The sequence below is a fragment of the Hoplias malabaricus genome, chromosome 10 (assembly GCF_029633855.1).
Source record: "Hoplias malabaricus isolate fHopMal1 chromosome 10, fHopMal1.hap1, whole genome shotgun sequence".
Lineage (NCBI taxonomy): Eukaryota > Metazoa > Chordata > Actinopteri > Characiformes > Erythrinidae > Hoplias > Hoplias malabaricus.
The window spans coordinates 22,583,870-22,601,129 of record NC_089809.1 but is presented as its reverse complement, the minus strand read 5'-3'; the positions used below and the strand labels follow the sequence as shown (position 1 = coordinate 22,601,129).

At 41.2% G+C, this 17,260-nt stretch overlaps 1 protein-coding gene and 1 long non-coding RNA gene across 3 annotated transcripts in view; one reads left to right on the top strand and one right to left on the bottom strand.

The window, feature by feature from the left end:
- The window catches only part of bcan (brevican), a 30,762-nt gene that overhangs the window by 10,398 nt on the left and 3,104 nt on the right, over nucleotides 1-17,260 (top strand). For both annotated transcript variants that reach the window (XM_066683238.1, XM_066683237.1), the window contains exons 4-10: nucleotides 11,039-11,213; nucleotides 11,392-11,519; nucleotides 11,613-11,906; nucleotides 12,562-13,440; nucleotides 14,393-15,385; nucleotides 15,959-16,066; nucleotides 16,241-16,399. In XM_066683238.1, the coding sequence (XP_066539335.1) occupies nucleotides 11,039-11,213; nucleotides 11,392-11,519; nucleotides 11,613-11,906; nucleotides 12,562-13,440; nucleotides 14,393-15,385; nucleotides 15,959-16,066; nucleotides 16,241-16,399 (2,736 nt within the window). The remainder of the gene's footprint in view (nucleotides 1-11,038; nucleotides 11,214-11,391; nucleotides 11,520-11,612; nucleotides 11,907-12,561; nucleotides 13,441-14,392; nucleotides 15,386-15,958; nucleotides 16,067-16,240; nucleotides 16,400-17,260) is intronic.
- LOC136708595 (uncharacterized) lies at nucleotides 334-4,376 on the bottom strand. The gene is made up of 5 exons (XR_010804366.1): nucleotides 4,280-4,376; nucleotides 4,108-4,198; nucleotides 2,678-2,743; nucleotides 1,574-1,641; nucleotides 334-807 (listed from the first exon to the last, which is right to left on the bottom strand). It is a non-coding gene; the product is annotated as an uncharacterized lncRNA (long non-coding RNA).

Below are 17,260 nucleotides of genomic sequence, written 5' to 3'. Positions count from 1 at the left end.
TTGCAGTGAAATACAGTATTATACTTACAGATATATATATATATATATACACTCTAAAAAATGGTTGGGTTGAAATAACCCAAGTTGGTTCAATTTGTCAACCCAGCGCTGGGTCAAATAGGGACAAACCCAGCATTAGTTATTTTAACCCAGCTATGCTGGGTTACCAGTTTAACCCAACAGGCTGGGTTATTGACATTGACCCACTATTGGGTAAAAACAACTATATTGTGGGGTTACGGCAACCTTTGGGTTGGTTCATTTTTAATCCATTTAATGCAAGCATGCACACAAATATTATTCCAGAATATTTTTATTAATAAGCCAACAAACAAAAATAAAAATATAATCAGCGTCTAGCTGGAATAAAAGACATACGTACAATAGTCAAGTTATCAAAATATTGTAGATTTTTATACATTTAAAATATTCAAAAATAAAATGTAAAGTGTATTTATATTGTTTATACACACGGACAACAGGAGAATCAAGCAACACAAAATAATTTACCAAGAGACACATCTAGTCCAGAAGTCCACAAAAAACAAGTTCAAATTATTTTTCTTCAGGTTATAAATGTTATTGAAAACACAATTAATAAATAACAACAAGATATTGGAGGTCAAATACGTAAAATGCTTTGAAGCAAACATCCACTGCTCTCAGTAGTGTGCTCTGCTCCAGAGCTTCTCCACTGATGATTACAAAAGCTTGAGAACAACGACTGCAGTCCCCAAGCATCCGAACATATGGAAGCTCCCTGGTGTCCTTGGTATGTCTTAAATACTCAGCCATATTACTTCCAACCTAGGAAAACAAGTTGAGCAAAGGTGGGAAAGAGGAAATTGAATTAATGTATGAATGAGTGAATAAATTAACAAAATCACAAACTAACTCACATGGAATTCCAGGGTACAGTCCACAATAGGTTAAGCGTTTGTACTATATAACAGAAATAAAAAGCACCTGCACATTTGTGGCCTACAGCCTGGACACTTGTAAGCTTTTAGAGTAATGATATGTTTGGACAGATGCTAGCTTTGATAGCATATCAGTTGCCTTTCTTTGTTATGTTTATCCCAACTTTACATTATATTTTACTGACATTTTTCCCATGTTCACACGTTTAAACTAAAAATGCTTTAAATGTAATTGTCTAAAGCCCATAAGAATAAAAAAGTCAACAATTATATAAATTTTAAATTCGAAACTTCGACTTTACAAATATTTACAATGTAAATTTAAACAAATGTATTTATTTTTGCATAAAATTGTGATATGTCTATGAAAAACAAACACGTGTGTTTATGAATGTAACTGTATTTGTACAAACTGCAGACTGTGAGACACAGATTGGGATCTGTTCATTTGTGAACAGTGAAAAATTTATGACTTGTGTTTAATTTGTGGATTAACATTTACACATTTGTAAAGTATTTTGAGACTAATCTCTCTCCATATGCGGTGTCCAACAGACGTGGATATTCTTGTAGTATTTCTACAACTGTTTTGGTCCGATTCTCCCTTATCCGTTAGCTCTATGGATTGCAGTCACCTTCATGTATTGTCTAACCTGGCTTGGTGGATGAATGTTGTTCTTAAGCCACTCTTGCATAGCCCTGTCCACAGTCACAGCAGACGCTGAAGAGTAGAGGTAATAAAATACATTTTTTAAATATATTTATATATATTTTTTTATATAAAAAATAAAAGATTTTAAACCTAAATATAAAACAAAACTTTCCGGGTCAGTGCTCTGGGGACAAATACATGCTTTTTACATACCTCAATATGCGTACAAAAGTTTAAAGTGTTGTGTACCAAATAGTTGTCATTTAAAGGTCATCACTGATTTTTAAGGTAACTTGTGTAATATTAAAAACGACACTTGTCTTTTAATGAAAAAAAAAAATTATTTTGAAAAGGAGAGTAAAGAATTTAATTACCGAAAGCGCTACAAAACTTAACTACTCGAGTTACAAATGTGTTTCTGTGGTAATTCAAACAAAGAATAAAACTTTTTCTCCCCCTCAATCATGGCGTATTACCTTAAAAAACGCAAAACTTACGAACGTAAACAAAACGGAGAGAACTGTGTTTTCCAACAAATGTAGACATTCCCTTTAAGTGAGACATCAAAACACCATGAAGCCTGAGTTTTAATCCCAAATCACTCAATACTCCCTATGTACTACACTACGCACGTCATTAACTTACTGAATCTAAATCTTAACAGTGCATTATATATTCCTAATACAACATCATTTATATGTATTAATATGTGTGAATCTGAAATCTATTGCTATCTGCTTGTGTACAGTGTAGTGTATGACTGATGTAATTTATTATAGAGAAACTGAAAAGCTATTTGTATTTCAGACAAAGACAGATGTGCTGTCTCAGTTTTCCTCATCCACGTGAGCACAGTGACAACCATGTTTTTAAAAGTCTCCACCTTGGGAGAGCATTTTTGCAAAATCTCAATTTTCAGTGACCTGTGTGGGGATGGGAGGCCAAAACCGAGACAAAACCTTGTTTTTTTTTGGTGTATAGACAAAACGTCTATACCTGAAAACTCACTGAAAACTCACTGTCCTTAAACATTATATACATTGTTGCAAAACTAAAATTGAGTAGAGAGAGAGAGAGAGAGGATGCACACAAAAATTTTACATACCTTCGATTTTAGGAATTAATGTTTGAAGATTCCAGTCTTCGTTTGAACAAATTCATCCATGTGTCACTGCAGATATCAACATAACATTTTAGAAAGACATGTACAATACTTCATAGTACAAGACCAAATAAAAAAACACCATGTGTAAAGTTAAAAAGTCAAGATGATCCACTGTGTTGACATAATATTGTTGACATAGTATTACGCATTTATGAATGGGTTGCAGTTGATGTCACATTGCCGAGTACCCGTCATGTTCATGGGTTGAAATGACAATCTTTTTGGCGTGGGCACCATATTGGGGTGCGATTGTCTGGTTTCAAGGTGCAACGTTAATGAATATGAATAGGAAAAATGAATATATTTATCTCATACACAGCTCCTGTTAACAACTAGTTAAAGTTAGTGTAGTGCATGTTTTATAAAAGGTACATGAGGAATAAAGGGTATTAAAAGGTAAAATATTTGTGGTTTGTTTTTTTACGAATATAACGAGTGGTATTAAAAGGTGTTTAATGCATTTTGAACAAAGAAAAAGAGGAAAGAGACTTTTTTAAAAAGCTAACAATCGTCACAGTTACCCTTTTTAAGATGGAACTACTAATTCAAACAAGAAGCTAGTGAATTACGCCAATGTTAGCCTCATATACTGACAGGTTTAAGGTAGAAATAAACATTTGAATACGAAAAATGGAGAATAAGAAGCAAACGTCTTCCGAAAATGGCATTTAAGGTGGAAGGGGGAAAAATAAGTAAGGAAGGCAACATCAGCTTCGACTAGTGACAATTTTAACACTAGGAGCACAGAGAGTCGGTGTGTATTTGAGCCTGTGACTGACTTTACTCCGTGTGTTGTGTTGGTTTTGGTGCGGAAGGGAGACTTTAGTCACAGCTGTCGAACCAGCGGCTCTCTTTGCTCCGGTCTCAGTCGGTCAAATAAGCGCGATGCTTCTAGTGTTAAGGTGGAAATGAAAATTCCAATATGACGATGGGAAGCTATTTTCTGATTTCACATCGTGATTTTTATCACTCGTTTCATATAAGTAAAAAAAGCAAAGGAGGTATTCATTTCAAAGGAATCACAAGCACTGGTTAAGGAGTGCTGTACAGATTTTTTTTGCTTATTGGCTTTCATTTAAAAAGCGAACATCCCAATAGGGATAAAGCATGACATACCCTAAGGCTACCACACACGGGCCATATCAGTCCAAGAACGGCAGAAGCTTATTTAACTCAGCTAACGCTAGCTAGTGCTACCTCACGGAGGCGCAGAGCAGGACATTTATCTGAGGTACCGCTAGCATAACTGACCTAGCGTTAGCAGGCAAGAAATAACATCAACGCAACGCCAATGTTAATAAAAACAGTAATTGGGTACGCTAAAAGATACAGTGATAAACATTATAAATATAGGTTTAGTAAAAATCAACCTGAGTCTGGTAGATAGTCACGTTAGCCTGGGTCTTTATTTCCTTCGGCAGAATGATAATGTCCGTTAGTCAGGAAACTGGGATTTACTCGCTGACAGGAAACATGAACTCAACTAAGATCCCGATTAATACAAAACGGTTAAATTTATGTAAATTAAAAAAAAATACTTACAAATATGCTCACGGCCAAAAGAAATCCTTCTTTCTCTGGAGTTCAGCTTCGGTTTCTTCGGTTTCTTCTTTTCGCTCGAGCTTCTCGGCTTCCCGCCTATTCTGACGCACGACGTGACTGTTCCCTTTCAGGTCCGCATGCACAACCCAACGCTGCTGGGTTGCTTGTTATTAACCCAATTTAAGTCAAAATAACCCAACATCATGACCCAACATGCTCAACCCAGCAATTGGGTTATAAAAATAACCCAGCATTTTTTAGAGTGTATATATATATATATATATAATACTTACAGTATATAAATATATATAGACAGTATATAAGACTTACAGAGCCAGATACACTATTGTTGCACAATATACATATATTAAAATAACTGATAATGCAATATATTCTCCTAAATAACAGCATAGTAGCTAATACAACTACAGGAAACCCTTGGGATGTCACCTCACCAAATCAATAACATACTTTGTGGTACACGCTAAGTAATTCCTAATAGAGGCTACACATATCACAGAAGACAATCATGTAATTGTGTCATTAAAACATTACAGTAAATACAGTATTAATATTAAATACAGTAACTGGAATATTCACACCCCCCTCTCCCTCTCTTCTAGTGCTTGTCAAAATCAAAGGGCAAAGTGAACCCAGGTGCTATTAACATAAACTAAACCCATTGTCACGTGCAGCACCCTGTACGATGCTGCCTCGGGTGGCTGCCCATGTGGCCAATGCCTAAATCCGACATTGCATAGCCCAGTGGTTCTCAAACCTTTTCTATTATTTCCCACCTCAGACAAAGGGGAGGTTCAGCGCAACACCTGTACCATATTGCTCCAAAATTTGTAATAAAAGTCAAAGCCCACCCCATATCCAAAATATTAGATAGCTATAAACTGATTCCTAAACTGATTCCTTGTAGATAAGGTAGTAAAATACTGCACTGCACTGATGTGGAACAGCATTTGATTAACATTAACGTTAGAAAGTGAGGCAGTGTCCCAAACACACTATGGAACTTTACACTCAAAGTTAACTCATGCTGTGATCTAGTGCTCATTGAAAGGTTGTATATACCGGGTGGATAAGTAATAAAACCATTCGGGAGCTTGGCTCTACTGTACACAATATGTCCCCAAAAAGTGATTTATCATTAAATAACACCTAAATGGTTTTTGAGTAATAACAAAACTAATCAAGATTTTTGGCTTTTATTTACAGAAAACATGCATAATAAATCTATTCAAATGCATATTTGGGGCAACACGGTGGCGCAGCAGGTAGTGTCGCAGTCACACAGCTCCACGGACCTGGAGGCTGTGCATTTGAGTCCCGCTCTGGGTGACTGTCTGTAAGGAGTGTGGTGTGTTCTCCCCGTGTCCGCGTGGGTTTCCTCCGGGTGCTCCGGTTTCCTCCCACAGTCCAAAAACACACATTGGTAGGTGGATTGGCGACTCAAAAAGTGTCTGTTGGTGTGAGTGAGTGTGTGAGCGTGTTGCCCTGTGAAGGACTGGCGCCCCCTCCAGGGTGTATTCCCGCCTTGCACCCAATGATTCCAAGTAGGCTCTGGACCCACCGTGACCCTGAACTGGATAAGCGCTTACAGATAATGAATGAATGAATGAATGAATGAATGAATGAAATGCATATTTGCCACTTTATCCTAGGAAAGAGGTAAAAGGTTTTGATATACTTCACATCTCGTAAAGTCGTGTATCATCTAGAATCCCAAGTTTACAAGTGGTAAATACGACTTTGTCCACCATTCGGGTGCAATATACAAGTTGGAAAAATGCTATTTCCCAGTTTCCGACATCACTCAAACAGATATATACAAGCCGCTTTCGTAACTGTAATTATCCATTGTTGTGCTCTCGTTACTGACCTCAAGCCCAGAGCTGGTAAAACTATGGTATAAACCAGACTCTGACGATGAATCAGAGGCCAGTGAGGTTGATGATTAGTGCAGATTTATATTTAAGTAGGCGCCTTAACGAAGGCTGAAAGACCCACCTTGTCTGACAAAACACGTTAATGTCGGTGGCGCATTTTCAAAATAAAGGTTTACAAAAAAAAGCTTATTTTGGTTCCAGGCAGGGCTACATTTTTATGGTCTCCTATCTAATGTTCTTTTATTATGTTTAATGGCTATTAATGAATCTATTGTGAGTGGGTGCTCTTTACTAAGTAAGCTTTATTGACAAAATGCAAGGGCATTAATAAAGACAGGCATAGAAATCCTCATTTCTTCCGATTTCTTCCGCCCCACCTGCAATACCACGCTTTGGGAAAAGCTGACATAGCCAAGTAGAACGCTGGATGCCCAAGCTTTTTTGGACTTGTGAAAAAAAAACAACCAACCAAAAAATATCCAGCCCTTTATATATTTTACTTTCAGGCCCTTTGTAATAGATAATGCTAGAGATGTTGGGGGAAAAACTCTTAATCTTTCACACATTTGTTATAACCATGGTTGTAAGTTAATGAATAGGATACATGTTAATAACGTGTGTAGGCTGCTATTGTGCACAAAACATACCTATAGCTGCCAGATGTTTCCCTCCTGTGGATTTTACTGTAGTGAACCATCCGACTCAGGTTCACTATGTATTGAAGAACTCTTCTGATCTACATTACATCATTAAATGCTTCCTCCAGTGCCTCCATTCCTGATAAAACTGTAAATTATATAATTACTTCATTATCTGTAAGCGTTCAGATTCGCAGTGTGTCTAGAGCTTACCCGGAATCATTGGGCACAAGGCAGGAGACACACCACAAGTCACCCCACAGGGAATGATAGTCCTCCACAGGGCAACACACTCAAACATTCACTCACACATATGGATGCATTTGAGTATCCAATACAACTACCAATATTTTTGGACTGTGAGAGGAAACCAGAGCACATGGAGGAAACCTACTTGGACAGCACACCAAACTCCTCCCAATAATCTGTAGCAGGGCTCACACCCACAACCCCATGTCCCTGGAGCTGTGTAACAGTGACACTACCTGTTGTGCCACCATGCCGCTCATAATCTAATTAGTTGCAACTAAAATGACTGAGTGTATAATATATAAGAATAGTGCGGATGCTGTGCAAAATGTAAATAAAAACAGAATGCAATGATGGGCAAATCCATCCATCCATCCATTATCCACCGCTTATCCGGGTCCGGGTCGCGGGGGGAGCAGTCGGAGCAAAGAAACCAAGACCTCCTTCTCCCCAGCCACCGCCTCCAGCTCCTCCGGGGGTATACCGAGGCGTTCCCAGACCAGTCGAGACATATAGTAGCAGCGGCTCCACTCCGAGTCTCTCCCGGATGTCCGAGCTCCTAACCCTGGCTCTAAGGGAGAGTCCAGACACCCTGTGGAGAAAATTCATTTCAGCCGCTTGTACCCGCGATCTCGTTCTTTCGGTCACTACCCAAAGTTTGTGACCATAGGTGAGGGTTGGGACGTAGATTGAACGATATATCGAGAGCTTTGCTTTTCTGCTCAGCTCTCTCTTCACCACAACGGACCGGTACAGAGCCTGCATTACTGCTGACGCTGCACCGATCCGCCTGTCAATCTCACGCTCCATCTTTCCCTCACTCGTGAACAAGACCCCGAGGTATTTAAACTCCTCCACTTGAGGCAGGATCTCACTTCCAACCTGGAGAGAGCACTCCACCCTTTTCCGACTGAGTACCATGGACTCGGGCTTGGAGGTGCTGATCCTCATCCCTACCGCTTCACACTCGGCTGCAAACTGGTCCAGCAAAAGCTGGAGGTCCCGGCTCGATGAAGCCAACAAGACCACATCATCTGCAAAAAGCAGACATGGAATCCTGAGACCACCAAACCGGACACCCTCCGCCACTTGGCTACGCCGAGAAATTCTGTCCATAAAAATTATGAACAGAACCGGTGACAACAGGCAGCCCTGACGGAGTCCAACTCAGATTTACTGCCAGCCATACGAACCAGACTCCTGCTCTGTTTGTACAGGGACTGGATAGCTCATAGCAAAGAGCCCAGTACCCCATACTCCCTGAGCACCCCCCACAGAAAACCCCGAGGGACACGGTCAAATGCCTTCTCCAGATCCACAAAACACATGTAGACTGGTTGAGCAAACTCCCATGCACCCTCCAGGATCCTAGCGAGGGTAAAGAGCTGGTCCTGTGTTCCACGACCAGGGCGGAATCCGCATTGTTCCTCCTGGATTCGAGGTTCAACTATCAGTCGGACTCTCTTCTCCAATAGACATTACTGGGGAGGCTGAGGAGTGTGATCCCCCTATAGTTGGAACACACTCACCGATCCCACTTTTTAAAAAGGGGAACCACCACCCCAGTCTGCCAGTCCAGAGGCACTGCCCCCGATGTCCACGCGATGCTGCAAAGACGTGTCAGCCAGGACAGCCCCACAACATCCAAAGCCTTGAGGAACCCGGGACGAACCTCATCCACCCCCGGGGCCCTACCGCCAAGGAGTTTCCCTACCACCTCGGCCACCTACCTCAGCCCCAGTGATAGACTCCTCTGCGGAAGACGTGCTGGTGGGATTGAGAAGATCCTCGAAGTATTCCGTCCACTGCCTATTGACGTCCCCAGTCGAGGTCAACAGTTCCCCACCCCCACCATATACAGTGTTGGTGGAAAACTGCTTTCCCCTCCTGAGTCGCCTGATGGTTTGCCAGAAACTTCTCGGAGCCGACCGAAAGTCGTTTTCCATGTTCTCACCGAACTCCTCCCACACCCGAGTTTTTGCCTCAGCGACAGCCGAAGCCGCGAGCCGCTTGGCTCCTCGGTACCTGTCGGCTGCCTCCGGAGTCCCCTGAGCCAACCAGGCTTGATAGGACTCTTTCTTCAGATTGCCACCCCGACAAGCACCGACAACCTTGCAGCCACAGCTCCGTTCAGCCGCCTCAACAATGGAGGTCCGGAACATGGCCCACTTGGACTCAATGTCACCAGCCTCCCCCGGGATGCAGTCGAAGCTCTGCCGGATGTGGGAGTTGAAGATCTTTCTGACAGGTTCTTCTGCCAAACGTTCCCAGCAAACCCTCAGCACACGTTTGGGCCTGCCAGGTCTGTCCGGCATCCTCCCCCGCCATCTGATCCAACTCATCACAAGGTGGTGATCAGTTGACAGCTCAGCGCCTCTCTTCACCCGAGTGTCCAGAACATATGGCCGCAGGTCAGATGATACGACTATAAAGTCGATCATTGAAATGCGGCCTAGGGTATCCTGATGCCAGGTGTACTTGTGGACACCCTTATGTTCGAACATGGTGTTTGTAATGGACAAACTGTGACGGGCACAGAAATCCAATAACTGAACACCACTCGGGTTCAGATCAGCGGGGCCATTCCTCCCAATCACGCCCCTCCAGGTCTCACTGTCATTACCCACGTGCGCGTTGAAGTCCCCCAGCAGAACAATGGAGTCCCCAGAATGAGTGTTCTCCAGCACCCCCTCTAGGGTCCTTAAGAAGGCATGGTACTCTGAACTGCTGTTCGGTGCCTAAGCACAAACAACAGTCAGAGCCCTTTCCCCAACCCAAAGACGCAGGGAAATTACCCTCTCGTCCACTGGGGTAAACCCCAATGTACAGGCGCCAAGCCGGGGGGCTATGAGGAAGCCCACTCCTGCCTTACGCCTCTCACCCTGGGCAACTCCAGAGTGAAAGAGCATCCAGCCTCTCTCAAGGAGATTGGTTCCAGAGCCCTTACTGTGTGTCGAGGTGAGCCCAACCTCTCAACCTCGCGCACCAGCTCAGGCTCTTTTCCCACCAGAGAGGTTACGTTCCATGTTCCAAAAGCCAGTTTTAGTAACCGAGGATCAGAACGCCAGGGCGTTCTGATGGGCAAATCATTAGTTGAAAATATAACCTAAGCAAATATTTATATATTGAGACTTCAAATATTTGACCATTTTGAAGACCATGCCACCAACACATTTGTAAAACGTTGGGACAGGGGCCTGTTTACCACAGTGTTACATCACCTCTACATTTAACACTCTGTAAATGTTTGGAGACTACTCTAGTTTTGGGAGTGAAACCTTTTTCCATTCTTGCTTGATACAGAATTTTAACTGCTCAACAGTCTGGGGTCTCCGTTATAGTATTTTTGATTTCATAATGCACCAAATATTTTCAGTATCTGAACTATTTTAGCACCTGGACTCTTTTTCTATGGGACAATCCTGTTGTAATCCATGAAGAAAATGGGTGGACATTTTCTTGCTAAAATAAATAAGGACTCCCCAAAAATGGCAATCCCCCCACGCCATGTGCACTAATACACCCCCATATGATCACAGATGCTGGCTTTTGGACTGTGCTCTTATAACAAGTTGGATGGTCCCTCAATTCTTTAGCCCAGTGAATGCAGCATCCATGATTTCCAAGAAGAAGTTTAAATTCAGATTCACTGGACCACAGGACACTTTTCCCTATGTTCTTTCCTGAGAAATATGGTTCTTGAATTATGTCACTGACCTGTTACCAATATGTTCAATATTTCAATATTTTCAATATTTTAATGTTTGAAAGGTCTTTGTAATGTTTTCAATTAAACATAGGGTTTAATTGATTTGCACATCAATGCATTCTGTTCTTTGCTTAGTGTTCCTACTTTTCTGGGAATGAGGTTTGTAATTATAAATCTGAAAAAAGCTTCTAAAATGTACAAATTTGACAGTGAAAATATACAACGATGTGTCAAATATTGATATGACCTCCTTGTCACAACACAGGTGTGGTGTTTCACTATCGTCATGCGTCGAACCGCTACGCTTTCACTTTTGATGAGGCCAAGGATGCATGTGAAGACATTGGGGCTCAGATTGCCACCCCAAACCAGCTTCTGGCTGCATACAACAGTGGCTATGAGCAGTGTGACGCTGGGTGGTTAGCAGATGGCTCTGTCAGGTCAGTGGATTTCCATTTAATCTGACTGCTATTAGTAAATGGGTCAGATCTAAGCATGACTTTGTAGGACTAACTGCTGTATTCAGTCACAGTTTTTTTCCTTTAGGATATCTCAAAATTATATATGCAATATGTGTGATTTACTTTGAAATTAATTAGAACAAAAAACTTGTTTTAGATACCCTATCCAGATGCCCCGTGAAGGCTGTTTTGGGGATATGGATGGTCTGCCAGGGGTCAGGAACTATGGCATGATGGATCCTGATGAGCTTTATGATGTGTATTGCTACATAGAAAACATCCATGGTAAAGAGTCTTATTATTATAGACATGAACAAGCCACATATATAAGTATTTTATGTCATTTAATGTATGCCTGATTTCTTATATTTAAATCAGGGGAGGTGTTCCATGGGACAAGCCCACAGCGTTTCACACTGGCTGAGGCTAAAGCTTACTGTGAACAACACGGTGCAGAGTTGGCCTCTACGGGCCAGCTTTACGCTGCATGGAATGATGGTCTTAATCACTGCAGCCCAGGCTGGCTCGCTGACAGCAGTGTACGCTATCCTATTGTAACACCAAGAGAAAAATGTGGGGGATCTGAACCTGGCGTCAAAACAGTGTATCGCTTCAGCAACCAAACTGGCTTTCCGGAGTCTTTCTCTCGCTATGATGCCTATTGTTTCAAGGGTAACAAATATTCCATACCATTAGTCTCGATAAGAGTCTTTGAATTAAATAAAGGAACATTAGGTTGTATTCTTACCTTAAAGTTACAGATTCAGAATCATTATAATGCTTCACTGACCTGCAATAAGGAGAAAATAACCTCTGTAGTTGCTACTCCAGGCTCAGCTTTGCAGAAATGGCACTGTGTAACCTTTGAAGGAGGGTAGGTTACCATCACCCTCCCTCCCCCTACATTGAATTTAGTAGAGTGCTATAAAAGTTAATAACACTAGTGGGAGCCCCAGGAGCAAAAATCCAAATCGTACCTAGTTTTAATTTAATTAAAGGAACAACTGGCAGTATTTTTAACTTAAAATTACTGATTAAATATCATTGAGATACTTGTAGTCATTGATGACCTGTAATAGAGGAGGAGAATAGAGCCTCTGTCATTGTTACACAGCACTATGTAATTTTGGTGGAGGGCAGGAAAGCACCCACCCTCAGAACAGTGCTGTAAAAGTGAATTACACTCTGCTACTGTAGGGGGAGCCCAGGAGCAAAAATTCCTAATCTTACCTAGCTCTCATTTAATGCTCGCTGTTGTTATTTATTGACACTAGCTTTCCATGCAGTGATATACCTTCTAAAATGCATTGTTCATTTTTTTTTACAGGAAATCTGAATTCTGACACAGCCCCCACTACAAATTATTTGGGCACAGAGCCAGAGGATATTGGCCAGGACATTGTGACCTTAACTGACCCTCAGGAAGAGTTCAGCCTAACTGGTGTAACTCAGCACATTGAGAATGAAGCTCAGGGAGCTGTTGAGACCTTTTCCATTTCTAGTGAAGAGACACCACTAGAGGCAGATAAGCAAGACCCCACACCATCCCCACTTAATAAAACATATACTACCACTGTCAACAGTAAAATCCTCACCACACCTGCAACCTATGGATGGGATCCTAGCTCAACACAGAAATCCTGGCAAGAATTGCTCACTAACTCTACTGACTTGGAGTCTGACTTGGTGCCTGAGGTACACGCAGAGCCAAGTCATAATCAGCACATGACTGATGAAGATTCAGACACAGGGAACAGCACAGCCAAATATGAGATTAATAGTCACAACCATAAGCACTATCAGCCTATGCCAGACACAAATCTGCAACCAGGAGAGAAAATGGACTATAAAATCTACCTAGAGAGCAAACCAGAAACCGTGGTTAGCGGCTCAGAGCCATCCTCTGACGTTCGTGAGATTGGAGGATCCAAACATTTCCAACCCATGCCTGAAACCAACCTTGATGACCAGGACATTAGCCTCACACATGAACATGCAACTGCAGTAGACACTCATGTAGAAAACACTACTGAGCCAGTAGGACTGGGTAACAATCTGGACCACACAACTCAGACCACCTCTGCTGTAACCTCAGCGGGGTTAGAAGAGGAACTGACCACACCATCTACTGAGAAGACTTCTCCCAGGGTCATTCTTACTGAAGAAGATTCCACTGGGAAGTCCTTGTTTGAAACTGACAATCAAAGTAAGTAGAGATAAAACTGCATGTTTTTAATGCTTCTGATTTTCAACAGAGCAAATGTTAAATGATAAGAACTCAGTCGGTCATTTTCTGCTCAAGAACAGAATAACACAAGTGGACAATATGACAGTATTTCGTTGTAAACATTGTGATAAACAATATGTTTTCTCTGTGTGTCCAGGATATTGCCAGTACTTAAAAGAACACCATGTAATATACTGACCTTAAAATTACAGCTTCAAAATGACTGTGATGTTCAACTGACCTGTCACAAGGAGAATAGAGCCTCTGTCACTACTCAGCACAGCCGAAACCACATTCCTGTAACTTTCGGAGGAGACTACAGTGTCAGAAAATCTGTCACTGTGGTCTTACATTTTGCTGTGACCATGGTGGCACCCTCAAGGGTACATATCCAGTACCTTTAATTAGGGAAGATAATAGTACCTTATTTTATTATAATTGTAGATTTTAAATTTGTGTTGAGTTCACCCTATTTCATCTCCAGGACATATATTATGTTATTTTATTTTGCACATTTCTATAATGACCGCGACCCTGAAATGGAGAAGCGGAAAAGAAAATGTATGTATGTATGTACATTTCTATAATAACAGGTTACAAATACGCACCTCTCCTTATGGAGAAGAGAATGTAATGAACTTTAAGGGAACAAAACCAGACTTTAAAACCAATGCTGCACCTTTAAAGGTATGTTTACACTGTCTGAATGCTTAGGTACAATTATGTTCCCTAATTATGTATTAAAGGTACTGAATATGTACCCTCGAATGTCCCGCCAGAGTGACAGTGACAGTGCAGGAGCAAAACAACACTTATCCATTGTTTCCTATTCTGCCTTGCATCAGATTGTTTTTGCATGTATCCCTATCTACTAGTGAGCTTATACTGTTTTTTTATTCAATTGAAAATATTTTAATTGGTTCCCTTGCAGGTTTTGAAGCCAATCATGAGCACCCTGTTACTGTAGGTGCAGTGGAGCAGGAAGCAGCACATACTTCTGCAAAATCCCTAGTAGTATCTTTTAGCTCAACCTATAAAAACCATGGTGATGATTTAACAGTGATCTTAACACCTTCACTTCAAGAGGAGAAAGAAGCAGATTCTGTTGATGGATCTGGGGACCATGATAATGTCCTGCTGCTGACCCTCTTCACTACACGTGTACCTCAAGAGTTGGACATTACTCAGATAACTACAGAGGTGGACACCAGTACAGCACTTCCAGAAAGTAGCACCTCAACCAGCTTCAGCACCATAAAAGAGGAGGTGGTGGGGCATGTTGAACAGGAGGGGCTTGGAGAAGCACCTGCTGTCCTCTACACCACAACCACCCCATTCACAGAGACAGAGACAATTTCCAGCCAAGATAATAGCCATGAAAATGAGTCCTCAGGTGAGGAAGAGTCTTCTGGAAGCACATCTTCAGTGTCACAGTACCCAGAGCAGGACTATTCTAATACAACCACCACTGCACCATTCAACACCACATACCTGGTGATTCTGAACACAACAGAGGCTGTAAACGATACAGATGTTGTGAATGTTAGTGATAACGAGATTGAGTCTAGTACAGCTCCATCTACTATAGAGGTCACTCTTCTCCCAGCAGTGACATCGACCCCTAGCTGGAACCCTTTGAACTCTTCCACTCAACCACAGGACTCCCAGGCAGATGTGGAGTTGAGTGGTGACAACCCTGAGTCCTCAGCTGAGTCTGACTCCACAGCAGCTCCAACTACTGAAGAACCTAAGAACAGCCAGAGCCCGTCAACTACTACCACAGGAAACAATGAAGATTATGTGCTGACTACAACCACAGATACTGAGGACAGCGGGGAACAGTATGAAGTAACAACCAGTGCTCATCCTATCACTCTATCCACCAGAGCAACACAGAGAGTGGTGGTCAGAACAGGCATCTCAGGTATTAGAATTTAGAAAAATGCACTGACCAAAAGAATGCATCTTTTCTTTCTAAGAATGTTTGTTTATTATTATTATATAATTTGCTTAAATATATTAAGATACCATCACAAAATATACAGGGGATATACAGGGGATATACATATTATCTTTCTTTATTGCCCCATGACAAATTTGTGGCAGGTTTTAAGTGGGTCAAAATATATTATTCATGGTCACTGCTTTTTTAATTTACTTAATTTACTTTTATTTAATTTACACTTCAGTAAGATAAACGTTGTATGCTTCTTAGTCTTGTTTTTGGCTCATTTTAGTAAGCCCTGAACCTCCTTGTTGAAGAAGAAATGAGAAATTTAATGCTAAATGCAGATTGCCTTTTCCTGAACACACTTGCTCCGTCTGGTTCTCGTACTATATAATGGCGCCCTCTAGTGGGCAAGCCATACCATGTGGTTACATGTCAGATGGTGATTGCATATTGATAATAGGCAATTTACCTTAAACAAGTATTGTCTGTAATCACATTTGCACTCATTACAAACTGCCTCTTCAGAAGTGGGATTCTGTGTTTTAGATGGCTGTGTTGAGAACCCCTGTGCTAACGGAGGGACATGTGTAGACAGCGGTGTTGGTGTCAAATGCCTGTGCCTGCCGTCCTACGGTGGAGAATTCTGCCAAACAGGTGAGTCGCTTATGACCCTGTTTACATTACAGTTCAGTGTATAATTCTTCAGCTTCTTGAAAACAAAACTGGACGTATATTTAGATGAATGAAGAGTGTGAGGTATTAGATTCTAACATTAATGATCACTCATTTTAATATACACCTATATTTGTGCCTTTTTTTAAAAAAAAGATTTGGAGCAGTGTGAACCAGACTGGGAAAAGTTTCACGGCAACTGTTATAAGCACTTTGCAAAGCGTCAGAGCTGGGAAGCTGCAGAGCAACACTGTCGAATGTGTGGGGGTCACCTGGTCTCGGTCATGACACCTGAGGAGCAACATTTTATCAATGGTATGCCTAAATTGATCTTAACAAAGGCTGATGTGTGCACCTGATCTAAAAAAACCGGTTGGGCTTGTTTTGTTTGAGGATTTAGTAAAGGTTTTGAAAAAAGGAATACAGAGAGGGAAGTTTTAACATTTTTTGAAGAGGGTGTTCCTAAAATACAAGTATATTTTTCGATATTAGCACGTTTCTGAACATTTGAATTTGCTTTTACCATATTATAATGAATTTACAGATGTAATTTTAATTGATGAATCTTCCTTTCATTTTGTCATTTTAAAAAAGTGGTGTCCCACTTCTGTGGATATATTTTATACTGTAATTTATATAAAACTGTAACTTATTAATGCACACATCACCTTTCCAGTAGAATGATGACAGGTGACATGCATCATGTATCTCACACACACACAAACACACACAACCAACCTTGTAAGATATAAAAATAGAGACTACCGACTTACACATTATACCTCTATGTTTTAACATGTGTTATAAGTGGTATTGAAATTGTGCATGCTTCTCATACATATCCATTTATTCATTTATTGTCTGTAATCACTTATCCAGTTCATGTTGTGGTCATGGTGGGTCTGGAGCCTAATCTCTGGGCACAAGGCAGGAACACCTGACAATGTCCTGTAAGTTACATTTCATGAGGGCGTGCTTGTGTTTTATATGTCAAAGCACTTGCACAAAGAGTTTTGAGAAGAAAAAAAAACATACTCTTTCATGTTTTTGACTCTATACCTTACAGCCGTTCTGCTAGCAATACATAGCTTTTGATGTTCCCCAAAAAGCCCTCTGAAGCCAGATTTAGAGGTCTTATTTTGTCTAGGCCTGAATGTGTGATGATAATCAGGTATT